The sequence below is a fragment of the Vombatus ursinus genome, unplaced genomic scaffold, assembly GCF_900497805.2.
Source record: "Vombatus ursinus unplaced genomic scaffold, bare-nosed wombat genome assembly UNPS02015030.1, whole genome shotgun sequence".
NCBI lineage: Eukaryota > Metazoa > Chordata > Mammalia > Diprotodontia > Vombatidae > Vombatus > Vombatus ursinus.
In genome coordinates this window covers 460159-481033 of record NW_020954808.1, presented here as the reverse complement: position 1 = coordinate 481033, position 20875 = coordinate 460159, and the positions used below count along the sequence as shown (strand labels likewise).

The following is a 20875-nucleotide window of genomic DNA, read 5'->3' as shown; positions in this document are numbered from 1 at the left end:
TATAGGGGCTTATTAAACATGCCCAGATCACCTAAGATGGAGGCATACACATGGGAAACCTTGGGTACCCGCTTCTGAAAGTCAGGAGAACTGGTGCACATGTGGACATTCGGCACTGGCCAACCACGTGGGCTGAAGGGAGACCAGAACTGAGTCTCTCAAACAACTTACTATACAGGCTCTCTCTCGGGAGAGGATTCAGTCACTCACAACACAGGCGACATCAATGGTAAAGGGGAAGGTCTGAACCCCACCCCTCCACCCCCACTTTAAGTCACGTGGTCCCAAAAAACAGGAGAGGGTCTTGGTTTGGTTTGTTCGTTCTTTTCAGTTCCAGGTCCATAGAGGGACGTCTCTGACTCAGGAGTTCAATCCACAGAGATTTTGGAAGTTAGGATGCCAGAACAAATGTTGCAGTCAGTCCAGGAGGGAAACTCTGAGAAGCCAAGATCCCAGAACATTGGGACTTGGCCTCAATAGGATTACTGCTACAGTGTGAGTTAAGCAGTGAGCCTAAATCCCCTTTTCTGACTGAGATGGTACAGTGTTTGTTTGTTCTTGCCACATCTTTGAAGTAAATAGACCTTTGTAAAAACTGATTTGATGTAAGTTACTAAATGGAGCTGGAGTGCTAGCCACTGACCCTCTAAAAAAGGTCAGAATACAATTAGTGGGGTCTCAATCCAATGGTAGAGAAGCAATCTCTGCAAATCCCTTAAGGCATCAGAGAAACCTGGGTGGGCTTAGGGAGGGGAGTAAAACCGCGTTACATAAGTGAATTTCCTTTTATTACCTGTCAGAATTTCCATTAGCATTTCGTTTTGTTCCAGTCTTGAACTGAGGCACCAGATCTGCTCCTATGGCCTCCTATGGAGGAACAGAAGGACTGCCTTGCTGCACTAAATTCCCAACTGAAAAGAAACAGCCTAAATTTGTAATGAATCTAATTACTATAGTGTCCTGACTTTCTTCAGCTCTCTTCAGAAGCATACCAGTAAGAATAAAGGAGTTACATGATGGGAGCAATAAGGTTAGGCTTTGACATACTGTGACTGTCCTCAGATTCAAGAGAAGAGGATTATGGGGAACTGAAGAGGTTCCCCAAGGGGTTGAGACTGGGAAGAGAAGGTAAAGGAGTGTGTGTGATGCAAGCATGAGTGCTTGTAGATGAACAGAGAGGTGAAGGGACTGAAGGTCACTGTCAGAATGAAGAGTAAGATCTACGGGGTCATCAGGCAGAGACAAAAACAGAATGATAAAATATTTTGATCAGACAACCAAATTACAGAGTACATGAATATAGACAATTAAGATAAATTTCACTTGCTGGTCAATAAGAAAATGTCAGAAGTCAAACTGAATTTATTGATTAAAACAATAAATGTTAATGGTTTGAATTCCATCATTAAATGAAAAAGTTATAGAAATGGTCAAGAAACAAAAAACAATGTTGCATTATAATTGTACTGGGAAAATGGCTTCAATAGCTTAAAACCGCACTAAAACTTTTGGAATGCTCTGTGTGTGTGTGTGTATGTATGTGTGTTTGTGTGTATTCACACAATATAATCATTTACAGAGGGCTGATTATGTGCCAAGCACGGTGCTAAGTGCTGGGGATACAGATAGAAAAAGAAGCCAGTTTCTGCTCAAAGAGCATGAAACTTATTTGGGGGAAAATAACCCATAGAGAAGTTCTCTCCATGTCTAAGATACCAAATTCTTCTTTGAGAAACTTGATCCAAAGATATTTTCCTCATTCAACTACTTCTCTTATCATAGATGCATTCACTGGTCATTTATCATCTCCAAACCCCATTCCTACTGATGATAGGAAGTCTCTGTGGGGAAGACACCCAAATGCATGATAGAAAATATTTGGCTTCGATGTTGACCCTACAGCTGAACAGTGAGGACCTCTGGGCCTTTCCAGCCTCCTTGAATCTTAATGCTTCTATGTGGATTGTTTTCCCCAAAGAAGCTTCAAGCTCCTTGAGCAGTGACTGGCTTCATTTTCTATCTGTATACCCTGCATTTAGCAGTGTGCTTGGCATATAATCAGCCCTCTGTAAATGATTTTGTAAGTCACATTCCCTTATGAATCAACAGCTAATGAATAAAGCATGAGAAATTACTAAACACTTTCCTATATTTCATACATTTATAAAGTGATTTTCTAGTAGGAATCTTCTAATGGTTAATGCCAAATGAGGCTTTCCCACATAAATTGTATTTATAAGATTCTATCCAATATGAATCTTCTTATGTCTAATAAAGGCTGAGTTCTCAGTAAATTGTTTTTCGCATTCTTTGTATTTATGAGTATTCTTTCCAATAGGAATGCTCAGAAGTATAATAAGCACTGAACTCTGAGTGAATGTTTTCCCAAATTATTTACACTTGTGAGACTATACTCTAATATGCCTCAGCTCACATACAATAAGGATTTCTCTCCATCGTGAATTCTCTAATGCAGAAAAAAAAATGTCAACAGCTAGGAAATGTCTTGCCACAGTCATTACATTTGTTATGTTTTGATGTACGAGTTTGAAGTTCTCAATGAAGGAATTTCCACACTTGTTGGATTTATAAGGCTTCTTTCCAATATGACTCCTCTGGTGCTTAATGAGATCTGACCTTTGAATGAAGGCATTCCCACATTCATTATATTTATAAGGCTTCTATCTCTTCTATGAAACATCTGATGTTCAATAACAGCTGAATTCTGAATGAAGAGCTTCCTACATTCATTCTATTTTAGGGCTTTTCTCCAGTATGAATCTTCTGGTGTAGAATAAGGCTCGAATTTCGAGTGAAGGCTTTCCCACATTCATTACATTTAAAAGGCTTCTCTCCAGTATGTATCCTCTGATGTTGATGCAGGTAGGAGTTTCGACTGAATGTTTTCCCACACTCAATACATGTATAAGGCTTCTCTCCAGTGTGAATCCTCTGATGTACAATAAGAGTAGAACTTTCAATGAAGGCTTTCCCACATTCACTGCATTTATAAGGCTTCTCTCCAGTATGAATCCTCTGGTGCTTAACAAGGTCTGATCTCTGAATGAATGTTTTCCCACATTCATTACATGTGAAAGGCTTCTCTCCAGTATGACTCCTCTGATGAACAATAAGAGTTGAACTCAGAATGAAGGATTTCCCACATTCATTGCATTTATAAGGCTTCTCCTCGGTATTAACATTCTGGTGTACAATAAGGTCTGAACTCTGAATGAAGGACTTCCCACAATCATTACATTTATAAGGCTTCTCTCCAGTATGAATCCTCTGGTGTAAAATAAGGTTTGAGCTCTGAATGAAAGTTTTCCCACATTCACTGCATTTATAAGGCTTCTCTCCAGTATGAATCCTTTGATGTACTGTAAGGATTGAGGTGCGGGTAAATGCTTTTCCACATTCATTGCACTTATAAGGCTTCTCTCCAGTATGAATTCTCTGGTGTACAATAAGGCTTGAATTGTGAGTAAATCCTTGCCCACATTCATTACAATATTTATAACTTTTGTCTCCAGTGTGAATCTTCTGACATTTCATAATTTTTCTCACATCACTCTCCTGTTTTGCCTGCTGCCTCTTTTTATGGCTTTCACTTTCCCTACAGTTCCCCAAAGTGGAGTGGCACCATTTGCCCCCTCTGAGTTTTTCTACTTTTACCCCTTGTAATGACTGTTCTCCTGGAAAGTTCTCTTTTAGGATTGCCTCTGGGGTCTCAGTCATAGCTTCCATGTCTGAAAGAGATTAAGGAAAAATGGTGAATTCCCTCATTCTCTGAACTAGGAATAAAAAAAAATTAAGATGGTAGAATGCAATTGAAAATGGTGCCAAGAGACAGAATGAACATAATGCTGAGCATTCTTAAATATGTCCTGATGCTCCAGAAAGATAATGTTCAGGGACAAAGCAGGGGGTGGGTGGGGGGTGTAAGGAAGCATCTGAAGAAGTGGGAAAGGGATAGATGAATGTGTATATGTTGAACACAGAAGGCAAGACAAACCATATATAATATATATATATATATATATATATGGTTTCGTCTTGCCCTCTGTATTCAACACATATCATAAACCACAAAAATAACAGGTGTTGTATTATACTTTTATTTATTTTGTTGAACATTTTCCAATTACATTTTAATCTGAGTTGGGCTGCATTCAGAAATTCTGTAGCCACTTGCAACCCAAAGTTTGATACCTTTAATCTAGAAAAATGGAATGTGAGGTTTTCATAAAAATAGATTAGGATGACATCCCTACTCTGTTACGAGACTTAACATAATAATTTAAGGATAAAGGATGGAGAAAAGGGAAGATATGTGAAGAACAGCCTGGACTGCGGAAACTGTGGAATCAGGACCCAACCCTATGGGCCTCCTATAGGGCTCCTCTCTCCAGCCCAGTAATCAGGAGTTACTGCATTTCTCTAGCTTCAGTGGGGCCCAGATCCCGAACCATTGCTAATAATATGATGCCCTTTGTGGCATGAGTAGCATTTATACTCCCATTATTCCCATTCAATTATGGCTAGAGGACTAGCATATTTAACTTTTCTAAAATTCTGCTCAGGTCCTTAAATCCTTTCTGGGTTGGTTTTTTTTGTTGTTCAGATTTGTCTAGTTCTAAAAAGGGATACACTGAGGCATCCAATGATTATAGCTTTGCAATCTATTTCTCCCTTTAAATATTTAGACACAATGCCATTAAAAGTTTACATATTAAGGACTGAAATTAATTTATCTTCTATGTCACTTTTTAGCAAAATTCAGTTTCCCTTTATCTCTTTTAGGTTAAATCTATTTTTGCTATAGTCTTGTGCAAAACATGATTATTACCACTGGCTTATTTTACTTCAATTGAATAATAATTTTGTTCTAATCCCTTATTTTAACTGTGTCCTTTTTTTGTGTTTTAAGTATGTTTTCTGTAACTAATCTATGATTGAATTCTGCTTTTTAAACCACTTGACAATCTTCTATCTTATGAATGAATTAATCCCTTTCACATTGATAGGCATGATCATTAACTGTATATATCCCTCTATCTTATTCTCTTCTATTTTTTCCTATTTTCTTCCTATTTCCTCTTTACAAAGTATGCTCAGAGCCAATGCTCTATGCCCAACAGAATCACTTCTGCTCACTTCCTTTCTTCTCTTTCATTTGCCCAGATTCTTATCTTTTCTTTTTTTTTCTTTGTAAATCCTTCTTGTGATTCATTCTCTGAGGTTAAAGTATTTTGGTTATGAATAATCTATAACCAAATCTAACACCTTTCTTATTCTCCTTCTTCCTTCCCCTCTCTCCTGGTTTCCCTATTGAATGAAATGTATTTCTGCACCCAACTTTGTGTGTGTGTTCTTTCATACTTTGACCAGTACAAATTAAAATGAGGTTCAAACATTTCCCACTCTGCCTCCTCCTTTCCCTCCCCCCAACATCTTTCCTCTCTTCTTAAAAAACACCAAAATAAAATGTGACTCCCAGGCCCTCTGTCTTCTTTGGTTTCTTCTATTACCTCTGATGATATTTATATCATCTTCCTCTATTATAATGTAAAAACTTCACTTTTGTATAATGCATTCTGATTGCTTGCTTTTATTTACCTTTTTATGTTTCTCTTGACTCCTGTGTCTGAATTTCAAAGTTTCTACTCAGTTCTGGGTTTTTTTTTTCATCAAGAATACTTGGAAGTCTTCTAGTTCATTAAAAGTCCACTTGCCCCACCCCACCCTCCCCTACCCCCATCCCCCAGTAAAATTTTACTGAGTTTTGCTGTTTAAGTTATTCTCTATTGTAAGACTTTTCTTTCTTTCTTTCAACCTTTCTTTCTTTCTTTCTGCCTTTTAGAATATCTTCCAAGTTCCTCAATCCTTTAAGTGGTGGCTGCTAAATCTTGTGTGGTCCTGACTTGTGGTCCTGACTGCGGCTCCTCTGTACTTGAATTCTTTCTTTCTTGATGCTTAATTTTTTTTTTTCTTTGACTTGGAGCTGTGGATTTTGGCTATAACATTTCTGGAAGTTTTTATTTAGGGATTTCTTTCAGGAGGTGATTAGTGGATTCCATTTTCACTTTGCCTTTGGTTTTAAAAGCCTATGGTTGTTTTCTTTTGTGGTTTCTTGAAATATGATGTTGAGGCTTTTCTTTTTTTTGTCATAGGTTTCAGGTAGTCCAATAATTCTTAAATGATCTCATCTCAACTTTATTTTTTTCAGGTCTGATCCTTATACTGCAAGATATCTTACATTTTCTTCTATTTTCCCCACCTTTTGACTTTTTTAGATAAAATTTTATTGATATCTTGTTTTCACATTGCCAAAAACTGTCCCAATATCTTTCCTTTCTCCTCTCACAGAAAGCCACCCCATATTATAATAGAATATCTTAAAGAAAAAAATAAAGAGAAAGTAAAGATATCAGCAAAACCAATCAATATATTGGAATAAGTCCAAAAACATAAGCAAACTTCCACACTTATGGAGCTCCCAGCTCTGCGAAGGAGTGGGATAAGGGTAATTATTCATATCTCTTCTTGGGACCATGTATGTTATATATAATTTTATAACTTTCACTTTTGATTGTTTTATGGTTATTGTTCCTTCTCATTTACACTGTTGTGGTGGTTGTGTATGTTGTTTTCTTGGCAAAGCTTACTTTACTCTGCATCAGTTCACATTTTTTCATGCTCCTCTGTATCCAATATATTTGTCATTTCTTATGATACAGTATTTTCCATTACATTTATGTACCCTAGTTTGTGTAGCCATTTCCCATTTGATAGGCATTTACTTTATTTCCAGTTCTTTGCTACCACTGAAAGTGCTGCTATTGATATTTTGATGTATGTAGGCATTTTCTGCTTATCAATGACCTCTCTGAGGTATATGCTTAATAGTGGAAACTTTGGGTTAAAAAATCTGAAGATTTTAGTCACTTTACTAGAAAAAGCCCAAATTATTTTCCCAAATGGTTATACTAATTGTGCTGATTCACAGATCTACGACAACAATAAATTAGTGTGCCTATCTTCACACAACTCCTCCAATTTCAACTATTCCTATCTTTCACCATCTTTATCAACTGTCTTAGTGTGAGGCAAAACCTCAAGGGTTTTAAACGTTACATTTCTTTCGTTATTATATGGAGCATTCTTTCTGTAGTTGTTAATAGCTTGTAATTCTTTTGAGAACTATTGGTTCATATTCTTTGACCACATATATTGGGGAACAGCTTTTGATTTTACTTACACACACACACACGCTGTCTATATATCTTGGATACCTGGATAACAAACTTTATCTTTCTGTAAGTGCCTCTATATCTTATATGATTAAGAATACATCTCCTACTCACAGGTATGAAAAGTACATGATCTGTTTCTCTTCTAATTTTTGCCTAGTGTGATATATAATATTCCGGTCACACCCATTTTGAATTTACTGTGGAATATGATGTAAGACTGTGATCTCAGCCTAATTTCTGTCAAAATGCTTTATAGTTTTCCAACTGTTTTATTACATAGGGAGTTCTTTCCCATGTAAGGCATGTTTATAGAACATTCAGCTGAGTCCTATTTTTTCTGGTTTTCTCTTTGCTCATGTGTTTCATTATTCTACTTCTCTATTTTTTTAATCAATACCAAAACTTTTTGTTTTTATTTCTGCTGCTTTACAAAGTAGTTTGACATGTTTTGGTATCATTTAAATTTTCCCAACAAATAAAGAAGTAAAAGCAAGGACGTCCACTCTCATTGCTATTATTTTATATAGTTCTAGGAATGCTAGCAATGGCAATAAGATGAGAAAAAATTGCAGGCATAAAGACAGACAAGGATATAAAACTATCCTTATTTACTGATGACATGATGATTTGCTTAAAAATTCCTAGAGAGTCAGCAAAGATACCAAATGAGATGATTAATAGCTTCAGCAAAGTTGCAGGCTACAAAATAACACTCCCTCCCAAATCAAACGTATTTCTATATAATAATAACAAAATCCAAGAGACAACTGATAAACAATCACACTGCTTTAAGGTAGAACATCAACAAAATAGCTAATGAACAAGTGAAATCACAATAAAATAATTATCAAATATACTATGCACAGTATATTGAGAATACTAAGACTACAAATAAAGAAATGCCTTCAAAAATGTAAAATACCTAAACCAACAGAAAAATAAATAGAGATGTTAAATAATTCACTCTCAGTAACTGAAACAGAACTACCTATAAAGGACCTATCAAAGAAAAAACTCCTGGTCCTGATGGGTTTACAGGAGAATTCTACAAAACTTTTCAAAAACAGTTAGTACTATTACTACCAAAATTATTCCCAAAATTGAGAAAGAAAGCACTCTATGAGATACCTTTTATGAGACAAATACAGTCCCGATAAATAAATCAAGGCAGGATAAAGCAAAGGAGAACTATAGACCAATCATTAATGAATATCATTTAAAATTTTTAAAGTAAAATCTTGTCAGACCACAGTAGTTCATCCAAGGTAAGGATGGTTCAACATCAGGATGAAAATCAACATAATAAATTGAAAAACAAACTGCCTCAACCCACACGATTATCTCAATAGATGTGAAAAAAGCCTTTGACAAAGTACAAAACTTACACATGTAAAAAAAATTTCTATTACATATAAACAGAAAGGGATCTTTTTCAGTACCTAAAAGTACCTAAAGTAACTAAAAGCAAAAGTACACCTCATATGCAATAGAGATCCACTAGTAAGTAGCTTTCCCTTATAAGACATGCCTACTCTCTCCACTATTATTTGATATATTTCTAGAAGTGCTAGCAATAACAAGAAGACAAGAGAAAGAATTAAAAGACATAACAATAGGTAGAGATAAAACTACGCCTATCTGCTGATGGCATGACGGCTTATGTTGAAAATTCTAGGGAATCAGCAAAGGTACAAATTAAGACAACAGCTTCAGCAAAGTTGCAGCACAAATCAACAGCATTTCTATATAATAACAACAAAATCCAAGATCATTTAATATCCAATAACAGAAAGGAAAATTCCATTTAATATAACTATAAAATGCATATAAAATATTTGGACAATCTACCAAAACACAAAATATTTGTGCAGATTCAATTACAAAATTTAAATTACAAAAGAAATGCAGAACTCAACCAGTTTAAGAAATATTCAGCACTCGTGGTTAGGCAATGATAATATAATGAAAATGATAGTACTACTAATGCTAATTTAAAGTTCTGACTTTTAATATTTCTTGGTGTCTCATTACCTTCTGTTTGGTCCATTCTCATTTTCAAGAATTCTGTTGCATGGGAAAGGTTTCATATTTCTTTTGCTGTGCTATTAATTCTCCTATAAACCTTTAATCCATAGCTTTCTTTTCTTTCCCTCCAGCACTCTCATTACATTTATTAAATAATTTTAATTCTTTAAAACAATAACCACCCTACTTCCAGGAATCCCAGTTGAACCTATGTCCAAGCTGTGTTTTTCTTTGGAGCTTTACTTGTAAATGTTTTGCAGTCATTCTCTTCTTTGGGATTTGTATCTTGGGCATCTTTTTTACTATAACTTTTTTTGGTAGGAGTCTTTCTCTTGTCATTGTTTTCTCATCTTCTAGCCTTAATGCCTGAACTCAAGTTCTGTGTTAGTGCTGAGTTCTGCATTTCAGGAGGGAATGTGGGCCTTTAGCTCTGTTTTTGTTTGGTTTTTTTTTGGGGGGGGGGGCTTTCTTTGGACATTACTATATTACAAAGGAGTTTAAAGGGACAGAAAAAGGAAGAATGGGATCAGGAGAGGTCATCCGCAGTCAGGACCCAGGTTCTCCTAAGCTCAAGGCTAAAAGCATAATACGGCTAAGAGAAGACAGAGTTGTACAACAGAAAATTCTTTGGGTTCAAAATCAGAAAACCCAGCTTCAAACACAGAGGTAATGTGGGAAGGCTTCCTGGAAGAGGCCAGAGAGAGCAGAGATTGGGAGCTCAGAACCTGCAGAGATCACAGGACTTCATGCTAGAAGGGTCCTGAGAGATCTAGCCCAAGGCCCTCACACAGGATCATACATTTGGAGCTGGAAGTGGTCTCAGTGGTCATTTTACAGATGAGGAAACAGAAGAGAAGTGATCTGTCCAGGATCACAAAGCTCGTTAAGTATCTGAAGTGGAATTCCTAGCCAGGTCATCCTGATTCCACATCCATCACTCTATCCACTATACCTTGATGCCTTCAAAGCAGAGGGTGCTGGTAAAAGTTTAACAACTAGCTTTCCAGAAAAAAAATTGTACCCATAATATATTTTTAAGTTTAATCTGTACTATTAACATTTTTCCATCACTTTCTGAAGTCTAGACAATTAACAAAACCATAAATCATGCCTTGATTTGTAATGTTTGCCAATTTCCAACATGTAAATGCTCACAATAAAATTTTAATAATCAGTAAAACTGGTGCTGGCAAAACCAAAAGGACTTAGTCAAGGTCTTACAGGTGGAAGTAGCAGATTCAAGAATCTCTGACATTGCCTCTGATTCTTAGAATCTAGCCAATAGCCCATAGATGCTCAGATTCCTTAAAAGTCTAGCTAATATGGAGAATCTTCAATAAACCTTGTTTTTGGCTGCCAAAAAAAAAAAAAAAAGAATCTCTGACATTGAATTGCTATGGTAGAAATGAGAGGGCAGAGGAACTCCCATCCTAGAATGAGACAGGGAAGAGAGACTCTGTACCTTTGAGGAGCCCAGAGAAGTTTGGGGGCAGGGCAGACCCTAATCGCCAAAAAGAAGTGAGCATTCTATCTACACCATCCAGAAAGGGGGGGCGAGGAGGGAGAGGCCGGAGATTAAGCAGTCTCTTGTGGAAGGAAGGAAGGCCTTTGAGCTCCCTCTGAGAAGCTGAACTCTCAGGCTACTGACCAGTCTAGCTCTCTTGTGCTTTCACTACCAAAGCCAGAAGCAATGAGTAGAGATGAGCAAAGATAGAACTGAGACTGAGTGTCAAAGACAAAGTGTCTAACGATGACAAGTTTCTGTGGGAATTCTTTAGGGTATGACCTACGCTAGATGGCCAGTGAGGTTTCTTCTAGCTCTGAAATTCCACTCACAACACCCACACCCACACACACCCTGCCCAGCGCAGCACTCGGAAATGGAGGTACCTACCTCTCAAAGCCTTTGAGATCATGCTCTTTCAGACTAGAGGCAGTGGGAAGAGATGACCCTTTTCCACAGGATAAAGAATGTCAGAAAAAAAAGCCAGTATTCAACCTTAGGGCATCCAATATCTATTTTCAAATATCTATTCACAAATGCCCAAAGTTTAGGCAACAAACAAGAAGAACCAGGGGTCCTAACACATGGAGGAAAATTTGACCTCCTAGATACTATCAAGATTTGGAAGGGTAGGGGGCAGCTAGGCGGCGCAGTGGATAGAGCTCCAGCCTTGGAGTCAGGAAGACCTGAGTTCAAATGTGACCTCAGACACTTGACACTTACTAGCTGTGTGACCCTGGGCAAGTCACTCAACCCCAATTGCCTCAGCAAAAAAAAAAAAAAAAAAAAAAAAAAAATTTGGTAGGGTAAAACTCAGAATTGGACCATTGTTCTATATTCTTATTCAAATGAAACAGAGAGCAGAGGATGATGACATGGAAAGAAAGCTGGCCTGGGAGCCTGGGCAGTCGTGGAACTATAGGCATGTTAATTAACCTCTCAGTGCCCCAGACGGGAGATGCTGGACTCCCAGGTGCCAGGGGGATGGGGCCCTACTCTCGAGGAAATTCCCAGTGTTGCCAGAATCAGATTAAAATATAATTGGTAAATGTTCAACAAAACAAATAAAAATACAATACAACATAGATAATGTCAAATTTGTGGGTTTTCTCCAACAATATGCCGCCAGCAGGGATCCCTTTCTATTTGAGTCTGACCCCACTGCTCTAGGCAACTCTCTCAGAGTAATAAAAGTTGCACTGAAATTGTTGCCCTACATTGCCAGAAAAAATTTCCTAAAGCAGAAGTTTCTTATATCTTAAACCACAGATCTAGTCCCTATTTCACTGAGGTGGTCCAGGAACAAAAGTGGAGAAACATGAAAGAGAAGATGTAGCTGAAGGTCAAAGGAGGGAGAAACAGTAGTGATTCCGTAATGAGAATACATTACAGAAGAACTGGGCACAAAGAAATAGGTACAGAGTTTGGGATATGTATCAAAAGGCTGACCCACAGGCAGGTTGATAGCTAGGGGGTACCACAGTGGAGAGAATGCAGAACTGAAAATCAGAAGACCCGAGTTCAAATTCAGCCTTATGCACTTCTTTGCTGTGTTATCCTAGACAAGGCACTTGGCCTCTGCCTGCCTGAATCCCCATCTCAATAATGGAGATAACAATAGCATCTCCTTCCCAGGGTTGTTGTGAGGATCAAACAAGATATTTGTAAAGTATCTTAAAGCTCCACATAAATGCGAGTTATTAGTGAAGGGGGCCTTCAATCTTTCAATCATCTGCTAGAGTTCTATCTACCAAAAGCAGAGTAGCTAAGAACTCCTTTAACTGATTAACTCCTTTAATTCAAACCTTCAAAAGGTGGAGAAACCACCAGAAGGAAAGCCAATGCTAGGTCAGACTCTCACTGAGAGGGAAAAACTGATTACTGGAATGGAAATTATTGAAATCCTAAGGTGTAGTGATCACACCATCCTAAACTTCATGATACAAAAAAAGAGAAAATAGGGGCCTTCAGGGTTGAATTGTTTGAGGTAGCAAGGTGGCATGGTAGATAGAGTACTGGGCCTGGGATCAGGAAGACTCCTCTTCTTGAGGTCAAATCTGGCCTCAGGCACTTACTGAGCAAGTCACTTAACCCTGTTTGCCTCAGTTTCCTCATCAGTAAAATGAGAAGGAAAAGGGCAAACCACTCCAGTAACTCTGCCAAGAAAACCCCAAATGGGGTCACAAAGAGTTGGACACAACTGAAATGATTGAACAACAACAACATGGGCCTAGTCTGACATTCACTATAGATTTAGGGAAAACAGACTTCAAAGGATTCAGAAGAATAAAAGATAGGATTCTGGCATAAAATGTTTAAACGGACCTCGGCCTGGGAAGGCTGGAAGATGCTCAAGCATGAAATTTCAGACAAAAAGTGAAACATTTCCAAAACGGAGAAGAAACATAGATTCGTCTAAAGAGGTCTATGTGGATGCACAGGAAATTCACCAACTGATCTAAAGAAAAATTTTATAGATGAAAGCAAGACAAGGTACCAGAGAAGGAATACCAGAGTGTGGCTCAGTCTTGTAAAAATACTGTTATGACTGCTAAAGCTCAGAATGATCTGAGGCTGGAGAGGAAAGCTAAGGACAACAGAAAGCTTAGGGACCAAAGTTGGCTAAATTGGGAGGAAAAATAAGATCCAAGAATGGATGAGACTTTTACTTGGGAGGATAAGATGATGACATCTGACAATGAGAGGGGGTAGGGTTGCTCAATTTTTAATTTGCTTCCATGTTCTCTGCAAAGAAGACTACCTTTACATTCGAAATGACAGAACAAAAATACCCCCAGAAAATGAGGAGCCAGTAAGAGACCATGTAGCTCCCCTTAATGAAATACAGTCACATTGCCCAGAACCACATCCTTGTGGCCCATAAGAATTGGCAGAGCCCAGCTGTGATATTGAAATATCATGATAAAAGGGAGAGGTACCAAAAGATTGGAGGACAGGTTTGCCCTGATTTTCCTTCAAAGAACAGTAAAGAACAGTGTGCAAACTATAGTCTACTGAGCTTGATAGGGATTCTTCAGGAAATTTCAGAAGGAATCATTAAAGAGATGGTTGAAGACCAAATAGAAAGGGAAGTGAAGATTATAAAGGGCCAGGATGGCCTCGAGTTTCCTTGTTTGACAGCATCACCAAATTAGCGGAAAAGGAAAATGATGTGGCTATGATTTGCCTATATTCTAGAAAGTTTTTGATAAAAGATCTCACACTATTCTTGTGGAAAAGACAGATATGCCCCTGCCATAATATTTTCCGTAGTACATCTATATTACGGGTTATTCTCCCAAGGTGACAAACACCCTCTTCAAGTACATTGACCCATTCCTAGTTTCCTTTCTCTAAGCTCAGAGAACTGGAGACAGTCACACTTTATATTAATCTCTTTCAAATTTGGGGTCTAGGAGTAAAACCACAGGGGCAACTCCAAAAGAACAGTCTGAGAAAAGAACAATCCCAAGAGCTGAAAGAAAAAAGATTCAGAAGGCCTGACCTCTACTACAGTACTTTTGCACACACGGACCTTTTCCTGTTTCTTTGATCTCTTTGGGGTACAGGTGTACCACTAGTGCTACCCCTGGCACAAAGGTATTCACAATTTAGAAAATGGGTGGCATATTTTCACATTCTTTTCCAGAACGGTAGGACCAATTCCCATATCCACTAATAGTGAATTAATGTGTCTGTTTTCCCACAGATCTTCCAGTGTTTGTCATGTTCCTTTTTTGTCATGTCACCTTTGCCAATCTGATGGGTATGAGATGAAAATCTCAGAGCTGCTTAAATTTACATCTCTCTAATTATCAGTGATTTGAAGCATTTCTTTTTTCTAGCTTGGATTTCCTCCTTTGAAAACTATTCACAAGGGGCAGCTGCCCCCTAAGAGGTGAAGTGCATAGAGCACCGGTCCTGGATTCAGGAGGACCTGAGTTCAAATCCGGCATCAGATACATAACTCTAGCTGTGTGGCTCTGGGCAAGTCACTTAACCCCAAATGCCTCACAAAAAAACAAAACAAAACAAAACAAAAACAAAAACAAAAAACCCAACTATTCACATGCTTTGACCATGTATCAGTTTAGAACAGCTCTTAAAATCTTAAAGCACTATCTAAATACTACTAATTATTATTGTTACTATTACTATTAATTTGAATCAATCCTTTTATATCTTGGGAAGACTGTTATCAGAGAAACTTCATATAACGATGTGAAATGTTGGTCTTTAGCTTTTGCCAGACTGCTTTCCGGTTTCTTAGCAGTTTTTGTCAAATAGTGAGTTCTTGTCCCAGTAACTGAGGTTTGGGAAATTTATCAAACACTAGGCTACTGGGATTATTTGATTCTCTATGTTTGTATAACTAACTTTTTCTACCGATCATCCTCTCTGTACCAAGTACAGAGTATAACACAGGGAGGAGAAAAGCTGCTCCATGTGGGAAAAAGAAGAGAGGAAATACAGCTGCAATGTGAGATTTGCTACCTTACCAGAAAACGGAATTTTTGTGAGATTGAGAAGAAATCAAGGCACTCGGGGTGAGTTTTCTAAACAAAGCAGTATTAATGGATATGAAGAGACCTCAATGGAGGCCCAAAAGCACCCACTCTTCTTTCAGATGTACAAAGGGTTTACTCATCCACAAGTTATTCATTTTCCTGCTCACAGAACAACATCAAGAATGGCAGAAAATCTAGGAACCCTATTTCTGAGAGATAGGCACGGTTAGACTGAAACATGTCAGAGTCACAAAACTGTTATGGGATTAATCAAAGAAGTAAAGAAAGCAATGCTCTGCCTGTATCAGACCACTGCTGAGAGGTCACTTATGTCCTTGCGCACACACTCCCTGAAGTCATTCTTGTCCTGTCTTTGTTGTTCTTGTTCAGTTGTTTCAGTCACGTCCAATTCTTCATGACCCCATTTGAGGATTTCTTGGCAGGGAAACTGGAATGGTTTGGCATTTCCTTTTCCGGCTCATCTTGCAGATGAGGAAACTGAGGCAAACAAGGTAAAGTGACCTGCCCAAGGTCACACAGCTAGTAAGTGTCTCAGGCCCGATTTGAAGTCACAAAGATGAGTCTTCCTGACTCCGGACCCAGCATTCCATGCACTGTGCCACTTCCCAACTTAAAATGACACGCTCTTGAAGGACAGAGACTGTGTTGTTCACCTGTATCCAAGTACACCAACTACAATGAACTAGACAAAGTGGAGCTTTAGTCAATGGAAGCTGAATGCAATAGAACAGAAGGCACTAAGGTACCCAGCATGTAGTAGGTGCTTAACAAATGTTTACTGGCTCATCAATTCTTTCCAGTGTAATAACCGTAGCAATAATAATTGAGGAGAGGCCAGGACCTATGCTTTGAGAGGTACAGGGAATCTCTTTCTGGTAAAACAGATCCACACCTGCCATAGGCCTCTCAGATCACCCAGCTTGGTGTGTCCAAAGTGTCTCCTAACTTACAAGGCCAGATTAAAATCCATTATGCTGTGATTCTATGATGCTTCCCCATGAACTGTCTATATGGTGAGCCAAGGGGTAACACAATAGAAAGAAGGAATGACACAATTCCATGTTGCTGGGACAATGGGTGACTAGACAATCACGGTAAGCAGGTCAGATTCCATGGCTCGATGACTCCACTGATGTGGAAGGTCCATTCAGCTGCACAGCCTGTTAGGGTGTATCCCATCAACAATCTCATGGCTCTCCTCACCATCCCTGGGACTTTCCAGATGAAACTCCCCTCTATGGCTTCCTCCCTTATGTATAGTATCTTCTGCTTTAGAACATATGCTCCCTATCTATAAGCAAGAGCCATCTTACTTCTCTCCCCAGTGTCAACCACAGTGGTTAGTGTAGAACAGGGAATCAATAAATAATTTTTCATTCATTTCACTGATTCTTTCATCATAATCCCTATACGCTTCAGGAATTGGGCTTCACCAGTTGCTGTGCCCAAAAGTTTCCATTGCCCAGTGGCCAACCCAATGGTGATTATCCTCTCTGAACAGAGTCCAACTTGTCCTCAGAGAGCAGACGTGGCTCATTAACATACTGCCAGGCCAGAGGAGAAAAACCCTTCCCAGTTTGGTATGCCTTTTGCAAAGCCATCTAGTATCCAAGTTCAACTCCGCACCATGATTAGACACCAGAGGATGACATGAGTGGAGAATGTTTCATGTAAAAGTTGTGAGACTAGCCAAAGGATTACTGATGTGAAAATTAAAAATAAAAATGTAAATTGCTAAAACATGGGAAACCACCTCCCACCAGCTTGCAGAGGAAAGGGAAATTTATGATCCCTGAAGAAATCACTTGGGTAGCCATATGGAGGATATAGTGGAAGAAGTAGAAAACTGAGGAAGACAGACCCAGCAGGAGGCTAGGTGAAACACAAAGTGACGAGGGCCTAGCTGAGCAGTGGCAGTTTAATCTGTTAAAATGGGGAAAAGTCAGAGGAAAAAACCTGAGGCTTGGTAGTCTCCTTCAAACTCTCCTCTCTCCCACCGCCACCACCTAGTGCTTCTTTCTTAGGAATCTGACTAAAAGCCTCCACTTTAAGCAAACATAAGCACAAATTTCTGAAGCCACACGACCTTGTTAATTTGATACATGTCCCATAGGACATGACCAAGTCCCTCAACTAATTAGAACATACCTCCTACCAATGTTACTCCAATGCACTTACCTGAAAAGGTATCAAGGATACGTGAGGTGAAATGATTGACCAAATCATCATCCTTCCTTACGCTGAAATCCTAAATACAAAAAGTCACAAAGAGTTCCATCCGTTCTCTGAGGCTTGGCCTGCAGACCACCACCAGCAATAGAGGCAAGAAAGCTACACTCAGCTGAATCAATATGGTGTCCTCTCTGAAAAACCTTCTTGAATGTCCTTTCCCTAATATGGTTAAGTCAATCCTCTTTTGTTAACTGTTAGAGCTTCCATAAGCATTTCATTTCATTACAACCTCAAACCTGAGGTAACAGACCAACTTGGTCATCCTGGGCTACTATGGAAGTGTGAAAAGACTGCTTTGCTTCAACAAGGGCCCAGTTGAGATGAGATAGCATAACTTTATAAAGGGTCCTATCAATATTACATCTTGGATCTTTTCAGCAGCATGTAAAGGAGCTAGGTGGTGGAAGTAATGCAGGGTTGGTGTTTGGCTAGGTGTGGTCAGCAACAGGACAAGAGGGCAAAGGATTAAAGAGGAGAGGATTGTGTGGAGTTAAATCAGTTCACCACGGTGTTGAGACTAAGAAGATGAGAATACAGGCAGTGCAAGACTGCTGGCCTATTGAAGACCTGGGGGGGAGGGATAGGAGATCACTGTGAAAAGGAAGAGTTCTCATGGAATGAAATCTTTAGATGGTCATCACTCACAGGAAAAGATAGATTAAGACAGATTTCACTCTCTCCAGGCAATATGGGCAATAAGAAAATGTCAGAAAACAAGTTCAATTTATTAGTTATAACAATAAATGTTAATGGTTTAAATTCTTTCATTAAGTAAAAGCCATAGAATGGATCCAAGAAACAAAGCAAACACACAAAAAAAAAACAAATGTATCATATTACTTACAGAAAAATAACAAATGCACATATATATAACTAACCTAAGTTAGAGGTGGCTAGTTCCCCAACCCCATTCCCTACCTATACACACACACACACACACACACCCGCTGATGAGTGAGGTTGTTATTGTGTGAGAAATCTTTCAAGGGGCAGCCACCTGGAGCAGTGGATAGAGTACCAGCCCTGAAGCCAGGACGACCTGAGTTCAAATGTGGCCTCAGACCAAACACTTGACACGTACTAGCTGTGTGGCCTTGGGCAAGTCACTTGACCCAGACTGCCTCACTTAAAAAAAAAAATTACAAAAAAAAAGTTGTTTTGGGGGCAGCTAGGTGGCAGTGGATAGAGCACCGGCCCTGAAGTCAGGAGGATCTGAGTTCAAATCCCGCCTCAGACCAAACACTTGACACATACTAGCTGTGTGACCTTGGGCAAGTCACTTGACCCCAATTGCCTCACAAAAAAAAAAAAAATCTTTCAGACATCTATTACTTTTCTATGAATTCACTCCAATATGAATCTTCCAACGTCTCCATCTCCCTCACTGACAAAAAGTCCCAGATCCCATCCCAGGGATGCCTGGAGGGTCTCAAAACATCTGTCCACTACAACTCTATTTCTCCCTTTTCCCAATTAATTCTACTCCAGTCTGTTGATGCTTTTCCCCACTTTTCCCCTCTAGGCAAGACCCTGAACCTTCATCTTCTCCCTAATTAGTAAGAATCCAGAATCCTCTTTTTATTTTGACCCTTAGACTCACTCCCACATTCCTTTTTAGAAACTGTTTTCAACTAGCAAGTATTTTTGTTTCCCTCCCACCTCTCTCCACTAAATAAGGGGGGGAGGGATTAATAAATATGCATAGTAAAGAAAAACAAAAATTTCTAAAAATATTTGTCTTGTTTTGCACATTTAGTATATCACCTCTTCATCAAGAGGTGAATAGCATTCATCACTAGAATTCTAGAATCATGGTTGCTCATTGTGTTGACCAGAGCTATTAAGGCTTTCAGAATCGTTCATTTTTTAATGATGACGATGTATAAATTCTTTTCCTGGTCCTGCTCGCTTCATTCTGCAGCAGTTCATACATGTCTTCTCAGATTTCTCAGAAACCATGCCTTTAATCATTTTATTCAGCAATATAGTATTCCATTATACTCATATGCCATAATTGTTTTCAACCATTCCCCAATTGCAGGTACTCCCTCAGGATTCAGTTCTTTGCCACCATGAGAAGAAACATTATAAATAGTTTCGTATATATGGGTTCCTTCTCATTCTCTTTTATAAAGTCTTTGTGAGTATAGGCTGAGATCAAAGGAGATATACAGTTAAGTCCCTTTTTATCTTTTTCAATCACAATTCCAAATAGCTTTCCTAAATGTCTAGACCAGTTCACCACTTAGTTCCACTAACAAATGCATTAATGGGCCTGTTTTCCCACAGCCCATCCAACATTTGTCATTTTCCTTTTTTTGGTCAACTTTACCCATCCGATGGGTGTGAGGCTGAACCAGAAAGCTGCCTAATTTACCTTTCTCTAATGATTTACTGGGGGCATTTATAAATGGCTATCAAAAGCTTGGGTTTCTTTCCTTAAGAACTACTTGTTCACAATTTATCAAGTCCACACCATTATTCCTAATACTGGGAGCATTCTTTGTGGGGAAGGGACCCAGGTACATGCTAAATACTTCTGCACCTCACCATTGGAACTATAGGTGAACACTTGGGAATTGTTGGGCCTTTCCATCCTCTCTACTGCAGAACTTTCTACATGTTCTCCCACCTCCAATTAAATTCAAAGATCCTTAGAAACAAAAATTATCTTTTTTTAAAATTTGTGTATTTGCTCTTAGCACCATGTTTGCTGCACATAAGAAACTCTTAACAAATGCTTTTTCCTTCATTCATTTCTGATGTTTAACAGGGTTCGAACTGCCACAGAAGCCTTTCTCACATTCATGACATTCATAAGACTTCTTCAATATGAATCAACTGATGATGAATAAAGTTTGAGTATTTACTAAAAGCCTTCCCCGAATTCCTTGTATTTATAAAATTCTATTCAGTATGAATACTTTGACATTCAACAAAGGCTGAGTTCTCAGTAAATTACTTATTATATCCTTTACGTCAATGTTTTCTCTCCAGTACAAATTCTCAAGTGTTCGACAGGGGATGAATTCTGAATCAGTGCTTTCCCTAGTTATTTATATTTCTGGGACTGATTTCGAGTATCATTCAGCAGATGTCCAATAAGTGTTAAATTCTGAATTCATGCTATCTCTTTATATTTTTCAGCCTTCTCTCCATTATGAATTCTTTGATGCCGAAAGACATGTGAGGAGTAGGTGAATACTTTCCCACATTCACAACATTTATAAGGCTTCTCTCCAGAATGAATCCTCAGATGTTGAACTAAGTGAGACTTCTGAGTGAAGGCTTTCCCACATTCACTGCATTTATAAGGCTTCTCTCCAGTA

The 20875-nt window shown here is 38.6% G+C and overlaps 2 protein-coding genes across 2 annotated transcripts in view; both read right to left on the bottom strand.

Annotated features, from left to right (window-relative positions):
- Positions 1 to 20875, bottom strand: part of LOC114030971 (zinc finger protein 665-like) — a 154123-nt gene that overhangs the window by 91927 nt on the left and 41321 nt on the right. The gene's annotated exons all lie outside the window — the stretch shown is intronic.
- LOC114030973 (zinc finger protein 239-like) overlaps positions 1435 to 20875 on the bottom strand; it is a 50883-nt gene continuing 31442 nt past the window's right edge. Inside the window, exon 2 of the mRNA XM_027845945.1 lies at positions 1435 to 3749. Coding sequence (XP_027701746.1) covers positions 2758 to 3747 — 990 coding nt within the window. The 5' untranslated portion in view covers positions 3748 to 3749 and the 3' untranslated portion in view covers positions 1435 to 2757. The remainder of the gene's footprint in view (positions 3750 to 20875) is intronic.